The 18818-nt window shown below is 43.7% G+C and overlaps 1 protein-coding gene across 1 annotated transcript in view; it reads right to left on the minus strand.

The window, feature by feature from the left end:
- Positions 1–18818, minus strand: part of lrrc6 (leucine rich repeat containing 6) — a 71130-nt gene that overhangs the window by 46782 nt on the left and 5530 nt on the right. Inside the window, exons 6-7 of the mRNA XM_031292417.2 lie at positions 18285–18458; positions 2332–2409 (exon numbers count right to left, since the gene is read on the minus strand). Of these exons, the coding sequence (XP_031148277.1) occupies positions 2332–2409; positions 18285–18458 (252 nt within the window). The remainder of the gene's footprint in view (positions 1–2331; positions 2410–18284; positions 18459–18818) is intronic.

Here is an 18818-nt window from a genome sequence, read left to right on the forward strand (position 1 = left end):
CAGTTTTGTTCAAATTTTTTTTAATTAGTTGGAAATCTGCAGAAAGTTCTGCGGAATTCTGCAACCGCAGATTCCGTGTGGCCCCGCTTATCTACATTTACATCGCTACATTTGGTTTACAAACGGATATCTTCTGCTACATTTCCCCCTCTTATTCCCCCTGCTCTGGCGTTTCCCCCTCTCATTCCCCCTGCTCTGGCGTTTCCCCCTCTCATTCCCCCTGCTCTGGCGTTTCCCCCTCTCATTCCCCCTGCTCTGGTGTTTCCCCCTCTCATTCCCCCTGCTCTGGCGTTTCCCCCTCTCATTCCTCCTGCTCTGGCGTTTCCCCCTCTCATTCCCCCTGCTCTGGCGTTTCCCCCTCTCATTCCCCCTGCTCTGGCGTTTCCCCCTCTCATTCCCCCTGCTCTGGCGTTTCCCTCTCTCATTCCCCCTGCTCTGGCGTTTCCCCCTCTCATTCCCCCTACTCTTGTGTTTCCCTCTCTCATTCCCCCTGCTCTGGCGTTTCCCCTTCTCATTCCTCCTGCTCTGGCGTTTCCCCCTCTCATTCCTCCTGCTCTGGCGTTTCCCCCTCTCATTCCCCCTGCTCTGGCGTTTAACCCCTCTCATTCCCCCTGCTCTGGCGTTTCCCCCTCTCATTCCCCCTGCTCTGGCGTTTCCCCCTCTCATTCCCCCTGCTCTGGCGTTTCCCCCTCTCATTCCCCCTGCTCTGGCGTTTCCGAGCCTCTAAACCGGAGACATTTGGAAACTCTTCTGACCTGTTTTGGTTTGGAATCTGCGGGGTTGTGTTTCAGTCTCAACGGCCACAAACGGAGACCTTTGGCAACACCGACACTGACGCCAACGTTTCTCCTCCTGATTGGGTCTCATCGGTCACAGCGTCTCGTTCTCTGAGACTTAAAGCTACTAACGTTACCATGGCTACCAGCATGGGCGGAGTCTCCACGCTGCCTCCTGTTTATGCCCAGTATACCAGAATGTTGATGAGATATTAGGTTTGGGCGTGTTAGTTTAAACAGAGATTAGTTCTTCTACTGGAGATCAAAATCACTTTTGGCTCAAAACTCCCAAACCAAAGCGCAGCAATGTGAATGTATCCTGAGAAATATTGTGTTTGAGTAGCATCGATCTCTGGAACATGACTCTACAAGCCACTCATGGTGAGAAATATTAACAGTCCAGACGTAATATGTTTTATGTTATGGCCCAGGCAGCAGTGAAGCAAACTGCCCCCATTTCTCTGCTGATGCAAAGTGATATATCATATAAAGGATACACTCCTGACCCGAGTGTGTCCTCAGCTCAGATTACAAATGAAATCAGCCGTGTTTTAAGGCCTTGACCCCCGCGGCCTTGCTCTGGATATAAACCTCAGGCTAATGGAGGGAGACCGGGGTAGCGATCAAGTTCCCTCCCCAGCATGCAGGCGAGCCAATCCGAACAAAAACCCAATGGCGCTAATAAAGCAATCACACAGCACCTGGGAGCTTTTCCCCCGCCTCGCTGTCTGAGCAGATTGACCAGGAGGAGGTAATCGAGGGTCTCAAAGAAAACACATTACAGTTATGAAGAACTGTTAAAGGGAAACTGTATCAAAGTGGAGGTGCGGACTGATTTTTTTCTGTATTATTTCTTTTTCCGAAACAAAATTGAAGGAGTTGATTGTGTTTTGAGAACCTATTAGGTTGCTTTTCTGCTGCTGTAGCTGAGTGAGTGGATTGGTCGATTTCCCTCACAGTCAATCATAGCCGGTAACAACATAAAGCCACTGAGATGAGATCTTACCAGAGGGGGAGGAAGTATTCAGTAAAGTACCAACACCCCACTGTGAAAACACTCTGTTACAGTAAAAGTCCTGCATTGAAAATGCTCCTTCAGTAAAAGTACATAAGTATAATCAGTAAAAAGTAGTTAAAAGTAAAGCGATGCTAAGTCCCTCCCCTTCCCGTGGACACCATGTGACATCAAGGCCACGTTCAGCCCCGAGAAAACGTAGCAATACGTTTTTTTTTAAACTGAAACGGGGGTGCGTTGAACACCTTGTTGTGTGCGCAAGCACTCTGCCTTTTTATCACCACAGCTTTACACACACGTCTCTGCTGATTGGGTAAGACCTGTGCCACAGGCAATAGACGAGAGAAAACATATCTGAAAGCAGTTGCACACTGTTCCGGGGAAACATGTCGTTCAACCCTGAAACCACAGCAAAATCGACGCACACCATTTTGAGATTGAATGTGCCCCTTATTTCGGAAAAAGAAAAGCATGGCATTGAATGGGGAGAGACAATAATGTTTTGATCCTGTAAAACCAAGGTTATACTTTGTTGTTTACTTGGGCTCGTTGACGTTCATGACTCGGCCTTCAGCTGTGATCAGCGTCCTTGGGGCCTTCGGCTTCTTCTCTTTCTCCCTGCAGGGAAACAGCAAATCATGAGAGTGTGTGTGTGTGTGTGTGTGCGTGTGTGTGTGTGTGTGTGTGTGTGTGTGTGTGTGTGTGTGTGTGCGTGCGTAAAAAGGGTGGACTGACAGACAGTAGCAAAGTTATGAGGTTTTTGGGGTGATGGAGAGAGCCACATCCATAAGGAGACAACAGATAACGTGAGAGTTTTACTGTAGAACACACACACACACACACACACACACACACACACACACACACACACACACACACACATACACACACTTTTTTTACAGTCTATAGTTGGGACCTACTGGTCTAAACTGAATAATAAACTGAAAATGAATGAATGAAATGAAAATGAAAATGAGTGGCTCCAAGAAACGGATCACAATATTAAGTATTCATAAAACGTCTCTGGATGGAACTACATCACTCACACTAAACTGAAGCCACACAGAGCATTTTCCTACAGACCACCACCTAAAGACAAATGATTTACTGAATTCTCTTCACCATCTGCTGTACAGCAAGTGACTCCATTAACTGTATTAAGCAGGCGGTGACAGAAGCACAGGCAGGGAAAAAACCGTCCATCTATTAGGCCCACTGAGCAGCAGATGAAGGAGTCGGCAGGTGGGTGTTTAGCGCTCTGCGAAGGGTCACGGCCTTCTTGACATCCCCGCAGCCGTGCATCAGCCACAGAAAGGAGGAGTGTGACAGACAGCGTGTTCGAAGAGCCTTCAATTTGCTGAACTACGTAAAGGGATGTAGAGTTCATGTTTTTATTACAGCTACATGTGATGAGTTTAAGTGGTGCTGCGGAGGCACTAACACCTCCTGGGTTAATAGGTCCATTAGCGTCGACTCTAACCGTCTGTTAGAGTCCCACAGTCAGTCAGTCAGACAGACCGTGAAACAGGACGACCATGTCTTCCTCCTCAGCAACACACTCTCACTTCCAATGGTTAGTGCCACATAGTGGCGTTTAGACGGCAGCGATCGCCCCGCTTCTTCCCCGCATTGGACGCTCGATGGGCTCGCCACTAGTAGTTATCGGTTTCTCTTCAGTGGTCTATATGCACAACGTTCCACTTCTGGGATTGCTCTATTGCTGCCAGAAATTCCGCCAGATGTCACTCTTTTCGTCCCGATGTCCGTCCCCTTCCTCTGTCTTTGTGTTGGCGTTCTAACCTCTGGTGGATTTGTGAGGACTATGGTTAACTGCTCCTCAGACCTCTGCAGGGTAAATCCAGACAGCTAGCTAGACTATCTGTCCAATCTGAGTTTTCTGTTGCACCACTAAAACTACTTTTGAATGTACACACGTTCCACCAAAACAAGTTCCTTCCCGAGACTATTTAGCAGAGGGACTGTGGCTCCGTCAGGCGCTTAGCCCCGCCCAAGGCGATTGTGATTGGTTTAAAGAAATGCCAACAAACAGTGGTGGAATGTAACGAAGTACAAATACTTCGTTACTGTACTTAAGTACATTTTTCACATATCTGTACTTTATTTAAGTACAATCAATAGTGCATACTTTTGACTTTTACTTCGTTACATTTTGCAGCAATTGTCTATACTTTCTACTTCACTACATTTCTACAACGTTCCGTTACAGTTTCGTTACATTTTCTGATCAGTTTTTCCCCCTACCAAAACGTCTTCCTGACCGTCACACGTTTGTCTCACTAGTGAAGTTTGGTTGCCATAGATATATATTTATATGGGGCACCGCCGATCCTTCATCAGCTTCCAAGCCGGCTCCGGTGCTCCAGAGCCCGAGCGCAGCGCCACTGACCCTCTGTAACTTTTTACTTTGACTTAAGTAGGGTTGTCATTGTGGTACTTCTACTTTTACTAAAGTAAATATGTCTCTGGTTATTGGTACTTTTACTTAAGTACTGAGATTCAGAACTTCCTCCACCACTGCCAACCAACCAGAGCACGTTTTTCTCCCATCCCAGAATGTTGTGTGGACTAGCCAGATATCTTTTTTTATTGGTTAGGGTTTTTTAAACCTCTATAAATAAGAGGTGCTGAGTCGAGCTGGACTACCCTGATTTGCATAAGGTAGCCTGGATTCAACTTTATGCAATTGAAGATAGTCCCTGTATCGTGACTCAGAAACTGTGGTGCTGTGGATTTTTCTCTAGGTGGCGCTCTGTTAAGTTCTGCTGGCTTTCATTTCTCATGGTAACAAAAACACTATTTGTTCCTAAAAGAACCACAAAAAAAGTAATAAAGTAAAACGTAAATATTTAGCAAATCTACTCCAACACAAGAAAGAGAAATCAATCATCCCAGCCATCTTGGACTCCACAGGAAACATTAATCAAAACCCACAGGATATAAATATGGAGCTAAAAGAGTCTCAATAAAGATAAATGCACACACTACATTCACATATGCACACACATGATTCATAAATACACACACAGGATACACAAATGCGCAAGTGAATTTAATGATGAATAAGATGGTGAAAATTGTTAAAAATGTCCCATTGTTGGTTGTTGCTCCGTCTGCAAGTTCCGAGTTGGCAGTGGGCGTGACTTATAAGTTCGACCAATGACTCCTAGTATGAACGCGTTCATGTGATTGGCTTATAAGTAAACAATCCCCCACGTGGGGTGCGTTCTTGTGATTGGCTAAAACAAGGGAGATATCTGATTGGTTGTAGATCATTCCCTGTTTAAAAAAAGGCATTTGGGTGTCGAGCCAAGTCAGGGCAGTCTCAAAATTCACACACAAATGCAGTGAAGTTCACAGACCGCAAGCAGTTTGTAAATCAAGATATATTTGTGTGTGCATCAGAAATACATTTCTGAATCTTGTCCTGTGCATTTATGAATCTTGTGTGCATTTGTGAATGTTGTTTGCATTTCTGAATTGTGTGTGCATTTATGAATTTTCTGCGCTTTTTAAATTTTGTGTGTGTATTTGTGAATTTTGTGCGCATTTGTGTATCCTGTGTGTGTATTTATGAATCCTGTGTGTGTGCATATGTGAATGTAGTGTGTGCATTTATCTTTATTGAGACTCTTTTAGCTCCATATATAAACAACATATTTCGGAATTTCTACAGCAACCTCTATTCCCCCACTCATCAACCTACACAATCAGATATCGATACCTTCTTAAACAGTGTGACATTACCAAAATTAACTGCAGAACAAACCGACATTCTAGACGAACCTCTTAGCCTCAATGAACTTACCAAAATTCCTAGTAACAAATCTCCCCGACCAGATGGACTGCCAGCCAACTTCTACAAACACTTTTGGGACATATTATCACCATTATTCAACAGAGTAATTATTGAAATAAAAACTTCCTCCGCCATACCCACACACATGAATACAGCAGCCATGACATTACTGTTAAAACCCAACAAAGACCCATCTCACCCCTCTAGCTACCGACCTATCTCACTATTGAATACTGACTTGAAAATTATCACCAAAGCACTAGCAACCAGAATAGAAACAGTCACTTCCACACTCATCCATCCAGATCAGACAGGCATCATAAAAGATAGACACGCCACAGATAATGTACGCAGACTTTTCAACCTATTCAATATATCACAAGAAACACAACAGAAAACCATTATCATCTCACTTGATGCAGAAAAAGCTTTCGATAAAGTAAACTGGTCATTTTTATTCAATACACTTCACAGGTTTGGGTTTGGAGAGTCGTTCATCCACTGGATTAAAACACTGTACAGATCACCCAGGGCCACCATTACCACTAACGGAATCACGTCACAGAGCTTCACACTGCATTAGGGCACCAGACAGACCTCTCTCACCTTCCCTCTTTGCCATTTTCATTGAACCTCTCGCAGCAGCAATATGACGAAACAGCATAATCAAAGGAATTCAGGTAACCAACGTAAAACACAAAATGAGTTTATATGCAGATGATCTTTTACTTTATTTACATAAAACCACAGGTATCACTTAAAGAAACTTTCAATATCATCAACAGATTCTCCCATGTCTTGCATTACACTATCAACTGGAACAAATCAATCTTACTACCCCTCTCAGATGACGCATGGGATTTTGGAGCTCAGGACACTTCCCTCCACCTTCACACAGGCTACATCAAGTACCTAGGGATTCAGATTTCCCCCAGGCTGTCAGAACTTTTCACCCTCTATTATACTCCCCTTCTCAGGAAAATCGAAAAAGAATATAAACACTGGTCTAAACACCCACTCACACTCATTGGAAGAATAGCTGCAGTCAAAATGAAAACCTTACCCCAGATTAACTACCTTTTTTCTATGATCCCCATCACCCCTACAGACAAATGGTTCAAAACTCTCAATTCATTAACAACACAATTGTATTGGAAAAACAAAAAAATCCAGAATATCACTCTCAACACTACAGAATAAAAAAATCACATGGTGGGCTTGAGGCACCAAACTTCCATCACTACTTCCTGGCAAATCAATTACAGTACATGGTTAAATGGATCAATATACATAAGCACAATTATCCGTGGCTGGAACTGGAACAAAACCAATGTAAAAGCATCCCAATTGCAGATCTCCCCTTCCTCTCACAATCAATCAAGAAATCCAACTTCTGCCAACGCATTATCATCTATTCAACTCTGACAGCCTGCTGGAAAACGACCCAAATCACAAAATCATCACTAGAATTAAACAAATTCACCCCACTCTGGCACAATCCAGTGTTCGTGTTACAGAACAAACCTTTTTACTTCTCCACATGGGCACAAAAAGGAATCACACACCTTCACCACCTATTTGAGAACAACCATTTCATGACATTTAACACACTCACAGAGAAATATGGGGTTGGGAGAGAACAATTCCTTCAATATCAACAACTCAGACTTAAAATCTAAGATAAAATCGGAATCACCAATAACACGAAGAACTTATGAAAATGAATAACTTCAAAAAACTAACCTCCCGGCTATATACAATGATTTCCAACCTAAACAACAATAACACTCCCAACAACCAAGTGGGAAGCTGATCTGGCCCTCTCTCCCACCCCTGATTACTGGGAACAAATCTGTAAGAATACCTTCTCCATGACTACTAACACAACCCTGCAGCTTATACAATATAAAGTCATTCACAGAACTCACATCACCCAAAGTAAAATGTTCAAAATGGGCCTAGCAAACACAGGTATCTGTTCACAATGCACCTTAGGTAGCACAGACGACTATCTGCACGCCATGTGGCTCTGTCGACCAGTTCACTCATTTTGGATCACGGTCACTGAGACACTGTCCACTACCCTGAGCTACAGAATCCCAGCATCTCCAACACTCTGTCTCCTTGGTGATATCTCCGAAATCCACATCCCGCAAAAATTCAGGAATCCGTTGTTCATTTCTCTAGCCGTCGCTAAGAAAGTAGTCCTCCAAAACTGGAAATCAAAGAATTCTTGCCACATCAATCACTGGACAAATTTAATCTCAGAATACATCTCAATGGAAAAACACAATGCACACAGAAAGAAGCAAATGTCAGCCTTTGAAGACACCTGGTCCCCATTTCTAACGTTTCTAAATTCAACAAAAATATAACTACAAGCCGTGTACATTACCAGACACATACCCCCCTCCTCCATTATGTAATACCCCGCCCTCCCTAGTTCTTTTACATTATTTATATTATTTAATTATTCTATTTTCCCCTTTTTTATTTTTCCTATTATTTTTATTTTTTTTTAATTTCTCCCTTGCAATTACCACTTTACTCACACACACACGTACACACACTATCAACACCATCCACACTTATGCATAACATGTTTTTCCAACTCCCTTCAAACACGAAAACTGTGATCACCCAATATGAATCGTAGATCATTCTACCCTATCACTAATAATACGTCATTGTGTTTGTCAACTGTCCTGTCCTGTCCAGTCCCGTCTTGTCAGTTCTGTTATTGTCCTGTCTCACTTCCCTCTGTTGTTCTGTTCGTCACCTTGTCGCGTTTTATGTGTTATGTATTACACGTCGTACGTGGTGCTTTAATCCCCCCTGCCCTTATATGGATCCAGGGTCTCACTAAAGCAGGGTGAATGGTCACAGTGGGGCAACCGTTAATGCACTGAATGTAATTCTAAATCTGAATGTAACATACTGTATGTATATATATATATATATATATATATATATATATATTGCTCTATAATAAAAATTAAGTTGTCCTCCGAAGAGGGGGGTTGGTGGTAGGAAAAAAAAAATACACATCACCCTATGTGTATCGAAAGATGTTCATTTTCCTGGAAACATACCAGTTAGAAAAAAGGTTTCATAATTCGGGTTTATTACAACTTTTTCCAACCGGTTCTCATTCCCAAATCATCACATACGCTTGGTCAACACCATTTGGTGTCCCTTTTCAACGTGTCAGGTGCGTTAATCAAGCCTGACGTGGTCATACTCAGATTCTAGTCAGAATAAGAGTCTGATGCTGCTCCATTGGGCTGTGATTATGGGGCGTGTTTCAACCGAACCAGGAGAGAAAATGCCTCTGCACTCAATTGGATAGACCTACAGCCAATCAGAGCAACAGATAGACCTACAACCAATCAGAGCAACAGATAGACCTACAACCAATCAGAGCAACAGATAGACCTACAGCCAATCAGAGCAACAGATAGACCTACAACCAATCAGAGCAACAGATAGACCTACAACCAATCAGAGCAACAGATAGACCTACAACCAATCAGAGCAACGGAGACAGACGTCACAGAAGCTGCCAGTCAAAGGCAGGCTTCGACAGAGCAAAGGCAGGGGCGGCAGTTTCCATGTCGTGTGGATGGCTGTGGCAATGTGTATACATACGTGATGGCGGTTCTCTGTTCCTCTTTTAAAATGAATGCGCTGTCGATATCTTCTATAACAGACGCGATGGCGGAATCTACACATCTCAATTCTCCAGCAGCAGCCATCGAATTCAACCCCAAGCGCTCTTTGGTGACGTGGTTGATTACGCTACTGTTGATCATCTGTCCATCATCGTATAAAGCCCACCCTGACAATTTGATTGGTCCGAACAGCTCTGGTTGGGGCATAGTCGCTCCACAACGGATCAAGTCCAGACCCAACTTCCCGACCTCAAATGTTGTGGGCGGGGCTACGTTCGGCTGGCATCCAGGCTAGCGTTAATCTATAAATAAACAACTTATTCTGAGAACAAATAAGCCACTGCCATAACTCTGGCATTAAAAATACAGAGAGCTCCACACATTCAGAGACTCTGACAAGAAGCAAAGAAGCTGTTCTGGTGGCTTGTTGTGGATTAACACCTCTCTAACACACTGTTCTGCTTTCCTTTAATTTTCACCTGCCTGTAATTCACCATTTTAGCAGCCAATTGGATTTAATTGAGCAGAGACTCCAAATGATAGACACCGGCCATCTATTGGAGTCCATTTCTACCAACAAATTACAACAATTTGGCTGATAATGTGTGGTTATTTTCCACGTGATCTGAGAAGACTGTCAGCCATAGTGTGTTGGGGATGAGTTTGGGTGAGACAGAGGGCAAGTATCCATCCATCTGCCTCCCAGTTCAAACATAAGCTTTTCCCTCCACTCCCCTTTAAGCCATATACTGTTGACTTGTCAAGGTCTCAGTGTAGCTCTCTGCTCTGTAACTTCTTTCTTTTTTTCCGAAGGAGGTGTGACAGGACGTCTATCAAACAGCTGAGTCATGGAGACATCAGGGCTGACAGCTTTACTGCTGGTCTGAGTGGAGTCCAGCGCTGAGGACAATCTGTTCAGACAGCTTTCAGTTAGCCATGTACGACATGTCTGCAGAGAAGTATTAATCTGCACCGGGTTTATCTGCAGACCTACGATCACTGAGCAGAGGACTTTCAGGATACAGAAAACACCTTCTGCAAAGCCTCTGCTCGGGGGATTACACCGCACACTGCCAAAGTCAAGCACATTTGGGCCGCGTTCAGACCGAATTCAGCCCTGCGGGAAAAATCTCAACCCTCTCATTGATTTGAATGGAGCCATTCTGGGAAGCACAGCGGGGACACCAAGGCAGATAGCTCCGGCAAAACAACACAGGGTCATCCCGTGGATGTATTATAAGAACTGGATCCAGAGTTCGAGGTGGAGCCCGGTTCATTCTTCATTTGCTAAGTGGAACATGAAGCCGTCATGGAGCAAAGAAATGACCCTGTTATTTTGTCAACAAAGAGTTTAGCAATCTACAAATCTACAATCCATGGAATAGCATTATTCTGTGTTATAAATCACGTTTAATAGCTGGTGTCACTTTAGTGTCTGCCTCAATGTCTTTATTCAAACATTTAACAACACACCGCACGTTATCTCCATTCGTGCATCTCCACCCGTCCATCTTACCCACACACATTAATTAACTGCACCCATTTGTCAGTTTTCCTCGACCTTAAGGCTCAGGTTCAGCTGCGCAGGCTGCAGGTTGGATTCTTCCTCTCAGAGGAACTGGGCAGCCATTAAGCACAGAGGCGTCTCCCGGCTGACCTTATCCTCCTCAGGAGCTGCAAATTCATCTTTCCTGACAATCCAGTGACTGCTCGACTGCATGCGTCAAGTCAGCGCGCTCTGACAGCCGCGTGCAGGGAGCTGATAAAAACGGCAACGCCACATCACCCTGATTTTATGCTTGGACAGCATGCAGGCCTGGGATGTTTTTCTGTAATACGGATTAGGAGGAGGGACCTGTCACCGGTCGGCTTCTCAGCCATCACACTGGGTTTCCTCAAATAAGGCTAATCCAGGCTAATTTTCTGATTTCTTATCAAAAGAAAGAGGATTCAATGTGCTCCGTCCTCTTGCCTTGTGCTAATACCCCCCGACAAATACGTGCAGCTAAGTCTTCCACGAACATAGGGAAAATACTGGTATTTCTGGTTCGAAAAAGATCTACTACATTCAACTCTTATGACAAATGTAGTGTTACGTGACGAGTCTCTTTGAGGAGTGCAGGAAAAGACATCCAGAAACGGGCGGATTAATCCACTTATCTGAGGAAAACAAATGCAAGCACAGCCAGGAAACAAACACCTTCAGGCGACTGTGAAGAGATTCCTGTGGGCAGGAGATGCAGCAGCGCTGAGAGCACTCACGCAGCAGGGTATTTCTTCCACAGCATTCGTCATACGCAGCTCAGCTATTCATGACTCTGTGGCTCGAGGTGTTATGGAAACTAAACGCTGTGAGTCAGCGCTGCGTCCAGGGCTCAGCAGAGTGAGGTGAAACACAGAAGTAAAACAGATCTGTCACTCCTCCAGGGTCCAAAATTAGCATCATCTACTAGCCAGAAGCTGGTAAAATATGCAAGTAGTGGCTGGTAGATTTGATTCACTCACCAGCCAAAAAACAATGCTTATCTATTGAGTTGCTTGGAACATTAACTAACCATTTAGCTGGTGGACAAAAAAGTGAATTTTGGACTCTACACGACTACGCTTTAAAAAAACAGGGTGTATAAAGTGCAAAAGAAGCAATGGAACAACTATTACAGTCTGTTTGATCGAGACTGATTTGCAGACTTTATTCAGGACGCCTGGGTAGCTCCCCCGGTAGAGCGTGCGCCCATATATAGAAGCTCAGTCCGTCAGTTTTTTTTTTCCCTCCTGCTCTTTTGTTTTTCTATGTTTATGGTAAGAAGAAAAATGTGAAAATAAACAATAAAAAAAAAAAAAAGAAGCTCAGTCCTCGCCGCAGCAGCCACGGGTTTGGTTCCGACCTGCAGCCCTTTGCTGCATGTCATTCCTCCTCACTCTCACTCTCACTCTCACTCTCTCTCTCTCCTTTCATGTCTATGTTGTCCTATCTTATAAAGCCTAAAATGGCAAAAAAAAGTGGTGGGTGTAAGAAAAAAAATCAAAAACGCAATATAATGTTTTTTTCTCCAATTTTTCAATTTTTTTTTTGTTTACGTGCAAAAATATTAATGTAAGACAGTGGTTCACGTTTATGTTGTGTTCAAACCCCCCTACCGCTAGATGGCTATGCTGAGACGTACCACTAGTGTCCTTACCTAACAGTGCCTAACAGTGCCTAAGAGTGCCTAAGAGTGCCTAGCAGTGCCTAACAGTGCCTAGCAGTGCCTAACAGTGCCTAACAGTGCCTAACAGTGCCTAGCAGTGCCTAGCAGTGCCTAACAGTGCCTAAGAGTGCCTAGCAGTGCCTAGCAGTGCCTAACAGTGCCTAACAGTGCCTAGCAGTGCCTAGCAGTGCCTAAGAGTGCCTAGCAGTGCCTAGCAGTGCCTAGCAGTGCCTAACAGTGCCTAGCAGTGCCTAGCAGTGCCTAAGAGTGCCTAGCAGTGCCTAACAGTGCCTAGCAGTGCCTAGCAGTGCCTAGCAGTACCTAACAGTGCTTAACAGTGCCTAACAGTGCCTAACAGTGCCTAACGGTGCCTAGCGGTGCCTAGCGGTGTCTAACAGTGTCTAACAGTGTCTAACAGTGCCTGACTTTTTGCTAGAAGCTAACAATGTAGCTATGGCTGAACTTTGGCCTACTTTAGCATATAAACATTAGCTCACTAAGAACCTGGAAACAACAATCCCAAACTGGCAGTTTGATTTTCTGTGTACTGAATTGTTTACCTAAAGTAAACTTCTTTGACTTTTATGCACATCATGTCTTTTTTTAAATATTAGTTTTTCTAAAATGATACTTAAAAAAAATCCCAATATATCGCCTTACTGGAAATATATTGCAATATATTGAATCGTGACCCATGTATCGTGATACGTATCGCATCGCCAGATTCTTGCCAATACACAGCCCTAGTGGGACACATTATAACGTTGAGCGTCAAACACTTAATTTCTTGAGTCTGAAATCATTGGAAAACATATATTTACTAGTCAGAAGTAGGGCTGCATCCAAGCATCCGATTACATGGATATTAGTTTGTTGGGTAGTTATACAATTTTCTATTCTAGGATTCGAAAATTGGCTTTTTGTTTTGTTTTTTCCTTTAATACTAAAAAAGTTGAAAGTTGAAAGTTGAAACAGATTCAACTTTTGGAGAAACACATTACACAACGTCACGTTGCGGTGGCGTGTAACCGGCGACAGCCCTAGAAGGATATACACACGTTTGAGCCAGCTGAACGGTTATTTTATACCTCTTTTGGGGAGCTCACAGCTGGCAGCTGATATCAGCGTACTGACAGAGAGAGAAAGGAAGTGTGTGTGAGTGAGAGATGAAGCACAGTGAGAAGACGACGTGCAACACACACACACACACACACACCTAATTAACACCCCGGCACGAGGGTAACCTTAAGGGTGAGCGCTAATTAGCAGCGTAGCGGGAAAATTAATTATTCGTTTTTTAACCCTTGTGTTGTCTTCTATTCGACCCGTACTTGTCGTCCTGAAAATCAACACTTTTTTCTGACGTTTTCGTCTCTTTTATCAACACTTCTGGCTCTTTTTTTTAAGTTTAAAGCTTCTTTTCACTACCATGTATAAACACCACTAACACCAACTTACTACCAGTTTTACATTTACTATATTTTTGGAATTTATGGTCAGTACACCTCATTTATAGGCAATTATACCTAATTCTTGAGTTAAAAAAGCAGAAATTATCTTGAGCCTAAAAATTGATATTGAATCGTGACATTTTCTGAATCGTGCACCCCTACTAAGAAGGATATATACTGTACATGTTTTGAGCCCCCTGAACAGTTATTTTTAACTATTTTTGGGGAGTGGGTTGTCTTATATAGTGCTGTCAGTTAAACGTGTTATTAACGGCGTTAACGCAAACCCATTTTAACACCGTCAACTTTTTTATCGCGAGATTAACGTTCTTTTTCAAACTTTGTAGTTTTTTTTCACATGCTGTTGCACCAACTAGTAACGTTAGAAAAACTACAACACCACACCGGATCTAGCTAGACCGGAAACTAAACAACAGGGACGCTGCACACACTTGTCTGGGCTTACGAGCCGGCCGAAGAGTAGTAGGCTAATGTTACGTTTTGAGTGGATGGCGAGCGCGAGACGCCGAAATTCTGAGAGATTCTGAATGGAAAGTTTACTTTTAAAAAGTTGCCAAATGGTTTCATTGACAAGACCAAAGTGATCTGTGTGTTTTGTCGTTGTGAACTGAGCTATCATCGCAGCACGTCCAGTCGGAAATACCACTTGATGGCCGAGCACACAGCTGATGGCCGAGCACAGAGCTGATGGCCGAGCACACAGCTGATGGCCGAGCACAGAGCTGATGGCCGAGCACACAGCTGATGTCCGAGCACACAGCTGATGGCCGAGCACAGAGCTGATGGCCGAGCACAGAGCTGATGGCCGAGCACACAGCTGATGGCCGAGCACACAGCTGATGGCCGAGCACACAGCTGATGGCAATTCTCCGCCCCTTGTCAATAAAAAATAACGGGACAAAAAGAAATCAAGAGACATTTAGAATAAATAAAAATGTGCGATTAATTGTGAGTTAACTATGACATTAATGCGATTAATCGCGATTAAATATTTTAATCGTTTGACAGCACTACTTTTATATTTTTTGAGGGTGGAGAGAAATCTACCTCTTTTAAATATTGGGGGGGGGGAGAACATATCCCCTGCATCCCCCCTGAATGACATCCTCCAGCTCGTCAGCTGATTCATTAGTCACAAATGTAAAAAAACCAAAACGTCAGAACTAAATCCTCTGTGACCCTCTGAACCTGCTCCCGTCTCCCCCGGTTACAGTACGGCTCGTTCTCCGCTGCAGGAAGGAACCTGTAAACTTCTCATTAACCTGACAGATGAACCCGGACTGAACGTCCCCTCATCTGTCCTGCTAATTGTGTCGTGTCAAAGCGTGATATTTATGTCTGTTTTTCTTGCTGTTGAACTCCTTCCAGCCTGTACAGAAAACAAATCACTCTAAACCTGAGCCACGTGGCCAATCAGGGGACGGATTGATTTATTTATTCCCTCAGTGATTGGTTGAGAAGGCAGCACACATGTTGGCCTCAGCACATTACTCATGAACATTGGTGTAAAACCTAAATTGAAGTACTTGGGTATATAACTGTATGTGGGCACTCCGGCAGTGTTGGCCTGTTTCTCCTGGTTTTAGGACATCTTAGTGCTACAACAGTGATATTTTAGACAACAATGTTCTTCCAACAGTTTGTGTTTGTCTCTTTCCAGTTTCAAGCGGTAAATTGCTCTGAAACAGTCGGAGAGGATTTAAAGTGCTATTTTAAGTCTCAATTGTTATCATTTTGGCGCTGGTGATTTTCCTTTGGGGCTGGCTACAGGCCATTTTACATAGACTGTATATCAGAATGGACCAACAGATCCCGTTGCTCTGGACGGAGACCAGTGAAGGCCGTTAGAAGCACTTTTCCGGTGAGCGCTGAGCGTTACTGCGCAGCCTCCAACTGAGAGAGACGACGTAAATGTGCCGTGAGCAACCTGTCTGAAAGTTGGAAGTCTTCTGGTAGCTGTGCCAAGAGAAATCTCAATCATTCCCAATCTAGCAGAGACGGAGAGCGTAGGTATATGTAAGGAGATAACATAGACACAGGCTAATTATTGATCACTAAAATGATAGTTAACATTAGTAATTAAACTTAAACAGCTAATGTGAGACGAAACTGCCTGCACGCTTCTCCTGTACTATACGGTAATTCCTCTACTATGCGACAGTAAGTCGCGTGGTTATGACCCAATCGTTAGCCTATTTTTACAAAAACGTCTGCTACGGAGCCATAACGTGAGGTACAAGGTAATGGAGCCTTTTATACATTGTCGTGTTTCTTTAGAAATAAACAACGGACAAATAGAGTCTTTAAACTCTTCAGATGTAAAGTTATTCGCTGTCAAAGTGGCGCCAAAATGAATGGCAGTCAATGGAATGCTAACGGGGGGTGATCGCTTTGTAGCATTAAAATGGCGCCATAGGAGGTTCGCGGTCCGAGGAGAAGCTTACCCCCTTGCCGTTTTACAGACGCCGTAGCCAACCTGTCGTGCACCAATGTGACATCAAAATGACGTAGATCTCGCTGGCGCGCCAGAATTGTTTGACTCAAACAGGAGGCATGGACGAGTTTGAAGGCAACGTGATGCCAGGACTCTCAGAGTGACTGCAAGTCTCTCTGGTAAACTTCCTGGGTTAAGATGAGTTCTTTTATGGTGAATGAAAGGCTTGATCCACCAAGTAGCTCATCCAATCAAATCGAAGCATTGACGTCAATGCTGCTGCCAGTTCTGCCGTTGTTTACCTTTTTCTTCTTCTTCTAGTCCGTAGAAATAGCAAAGTCGGTAGCCCTTCCTCATCAGCGCCCCCTATGTTCAGGAGAAGCTAGCTTGCTAGCTCGGAGTTTGTTGCCGTTTCCCGTAGCGAAGGGATTTTGACAATAACACCGCGCGGAAACGGAGGGATGAAGCATCCGGCGCATGTCCGGCTTTATGCTGGAAATGTACTTCCGTTGATCCAGACTAGACATCTGATGACTTAAAGTCTTCATCCGGTTAAGATAGAGTTAAAAACCACCAAATGTATCTTGAAACTCGATAAAAAGTCGACTTCTGACAGCTTCTGGCAGACAACTGCAACCCTGCGGCATGCACAGAGGGGATATGATGCCATCGACAGGCGACCAAATGTAACAGACCGTTACCTTGAATAAAATGAGTTTCTCTGGGTTTGAACATTGTTGGAAACATTAAATATAATGTAAGTACACAACTCAACAACACACAGAACATAGGTATTATAGTTTTTAGACATTTGAATGTGGAAATGTTACATAATATACCTTTAAAGTTTTAGTTCTGGGTTGCGGATGAGTTACCTTATCCATTGTCTAGTTTTTGGAATAGAGCTAATTCAACATGTATCCACACATATTCCCCAGAAAAAAAAGATAAAAAGGTGACAGCGTCACCTTCATCCATGACAGACTGACACGTATTCCCTAAACCTCCCCCAACAGTCACACCCCTGTGTCCACACACTTTTGGCCATGATGTGTGTGTGTGTGTGTGTGTGTGTGTGTCAGCAGATAACGATCAGAGTGTATCTGAAGGGTTTCTGAAAGCTGATTTGTTCTGTTGAAACTGAGCCTCTCAGCTGGTTAACAGTTGGTGATGTAGCGACATCCAGTGGCCAAAACGGCAAACTGCAGCCAGAGAGTCAAAACTACAGGCGTCAAAACAGAGAGACAAAACATCCAGGCAGTCTGGTGGTGCGTTTGTGGCGCAAGGCGTGTGGGATTAAAGGCGGCGATCACTACAAGCTGATGTACATGATCGGGGAAAGGTAAACGGGGTGAATGCTGCGATCAGTTTCAGGATTCATACGCATTTTAACCAATACTTTTCCATGACGTTTCCATGACTTTTTGGCAAATTTCCATGACTATGTATTCCTGAAAATGTCAGTCGACATTACACAATAAGAATAAAAATCTGTGTTAAAGTTTACCCTCAGAGGTTTAACAATAAAATGAATGATAATGTATGTGGTTCATAGAGGGAGTCGTAATATCGCGCCCCGAAGAGAACGGTGAGGTTAGGACGACGTGAAATACATTTATTAATCACATATTATTATGCTGTGTTCAAAAAAGAATTCCATGACTTTTCCAAAACTTTCTGGGTCTTTTAATGTTTCCAAAACCTTTCCAGGCCTGGAATTTGCATTTTTCAAATTCCAAAACTTTTCCAGGTTTTTTCAAAACGTATGAACCCTGCAGTTTAAAAAAAATGCCGCGATCGTCTGTGATCCGTCACCGTGATTGGGATGGGGACATCCGTAGTTTAACGCTAACCATGGGTGCGAGAGGCTTTAATGGGATCAAATCGTCATCTTGAATAGACAGCACTTACTTCTCCTTTGCTTTCTTTTTCTCCTCCAGGTGGCGGTGAGCCTCTACACGGGATTCAGGAGTGAACGAACACGGCGTTTCCCAGAATTCCTTCTCCCGTCGGGCGTCGTCCAAGTCGGAGTTCACCACGTTCCCCTCCGCGTCCTGGTTCTCCTTATTCTCCTCCAACACTGGACTACACACACAGAAAACATCCAACCCTTCAAACAGACATTATAATGGAGATCTAATGTTTTAGCTTTCTTAGAAGTAGAGTAATTCAGTTCAGACAGAGGCAGTTTAATTAAATGACAAACTTTATCTCCTCCAGTTCTGTACTTCAGTCCAGTTTACAGGCTCTGTTTGTTTACTTATTTATTATACATACACACACACACACACACACACACACACAGAGACAGACAAACACACACACACAGACAGACACCCACACACACACACACACACACACACACAGACAGATGGACACACACACACACACAGACAGACACACACACACACACATAGAGACACACACACACAGACAGACAGACAG

The sequence above is a fragment of the Sander lucioperca genome, chromosome 9, assembly GCF_008315115.2.
Source record: "Sander lucioperca isolate FBNREF2018 chromosome 9, SLUC_FBN_1.2, whole genome shotgun sequence".
Classification (NCBI taxonomy): Eukaryota; Metazoa; Chordata; class Actinopteri; order Perciformes; family Percidae; genus Sander; species Sander lucioperca.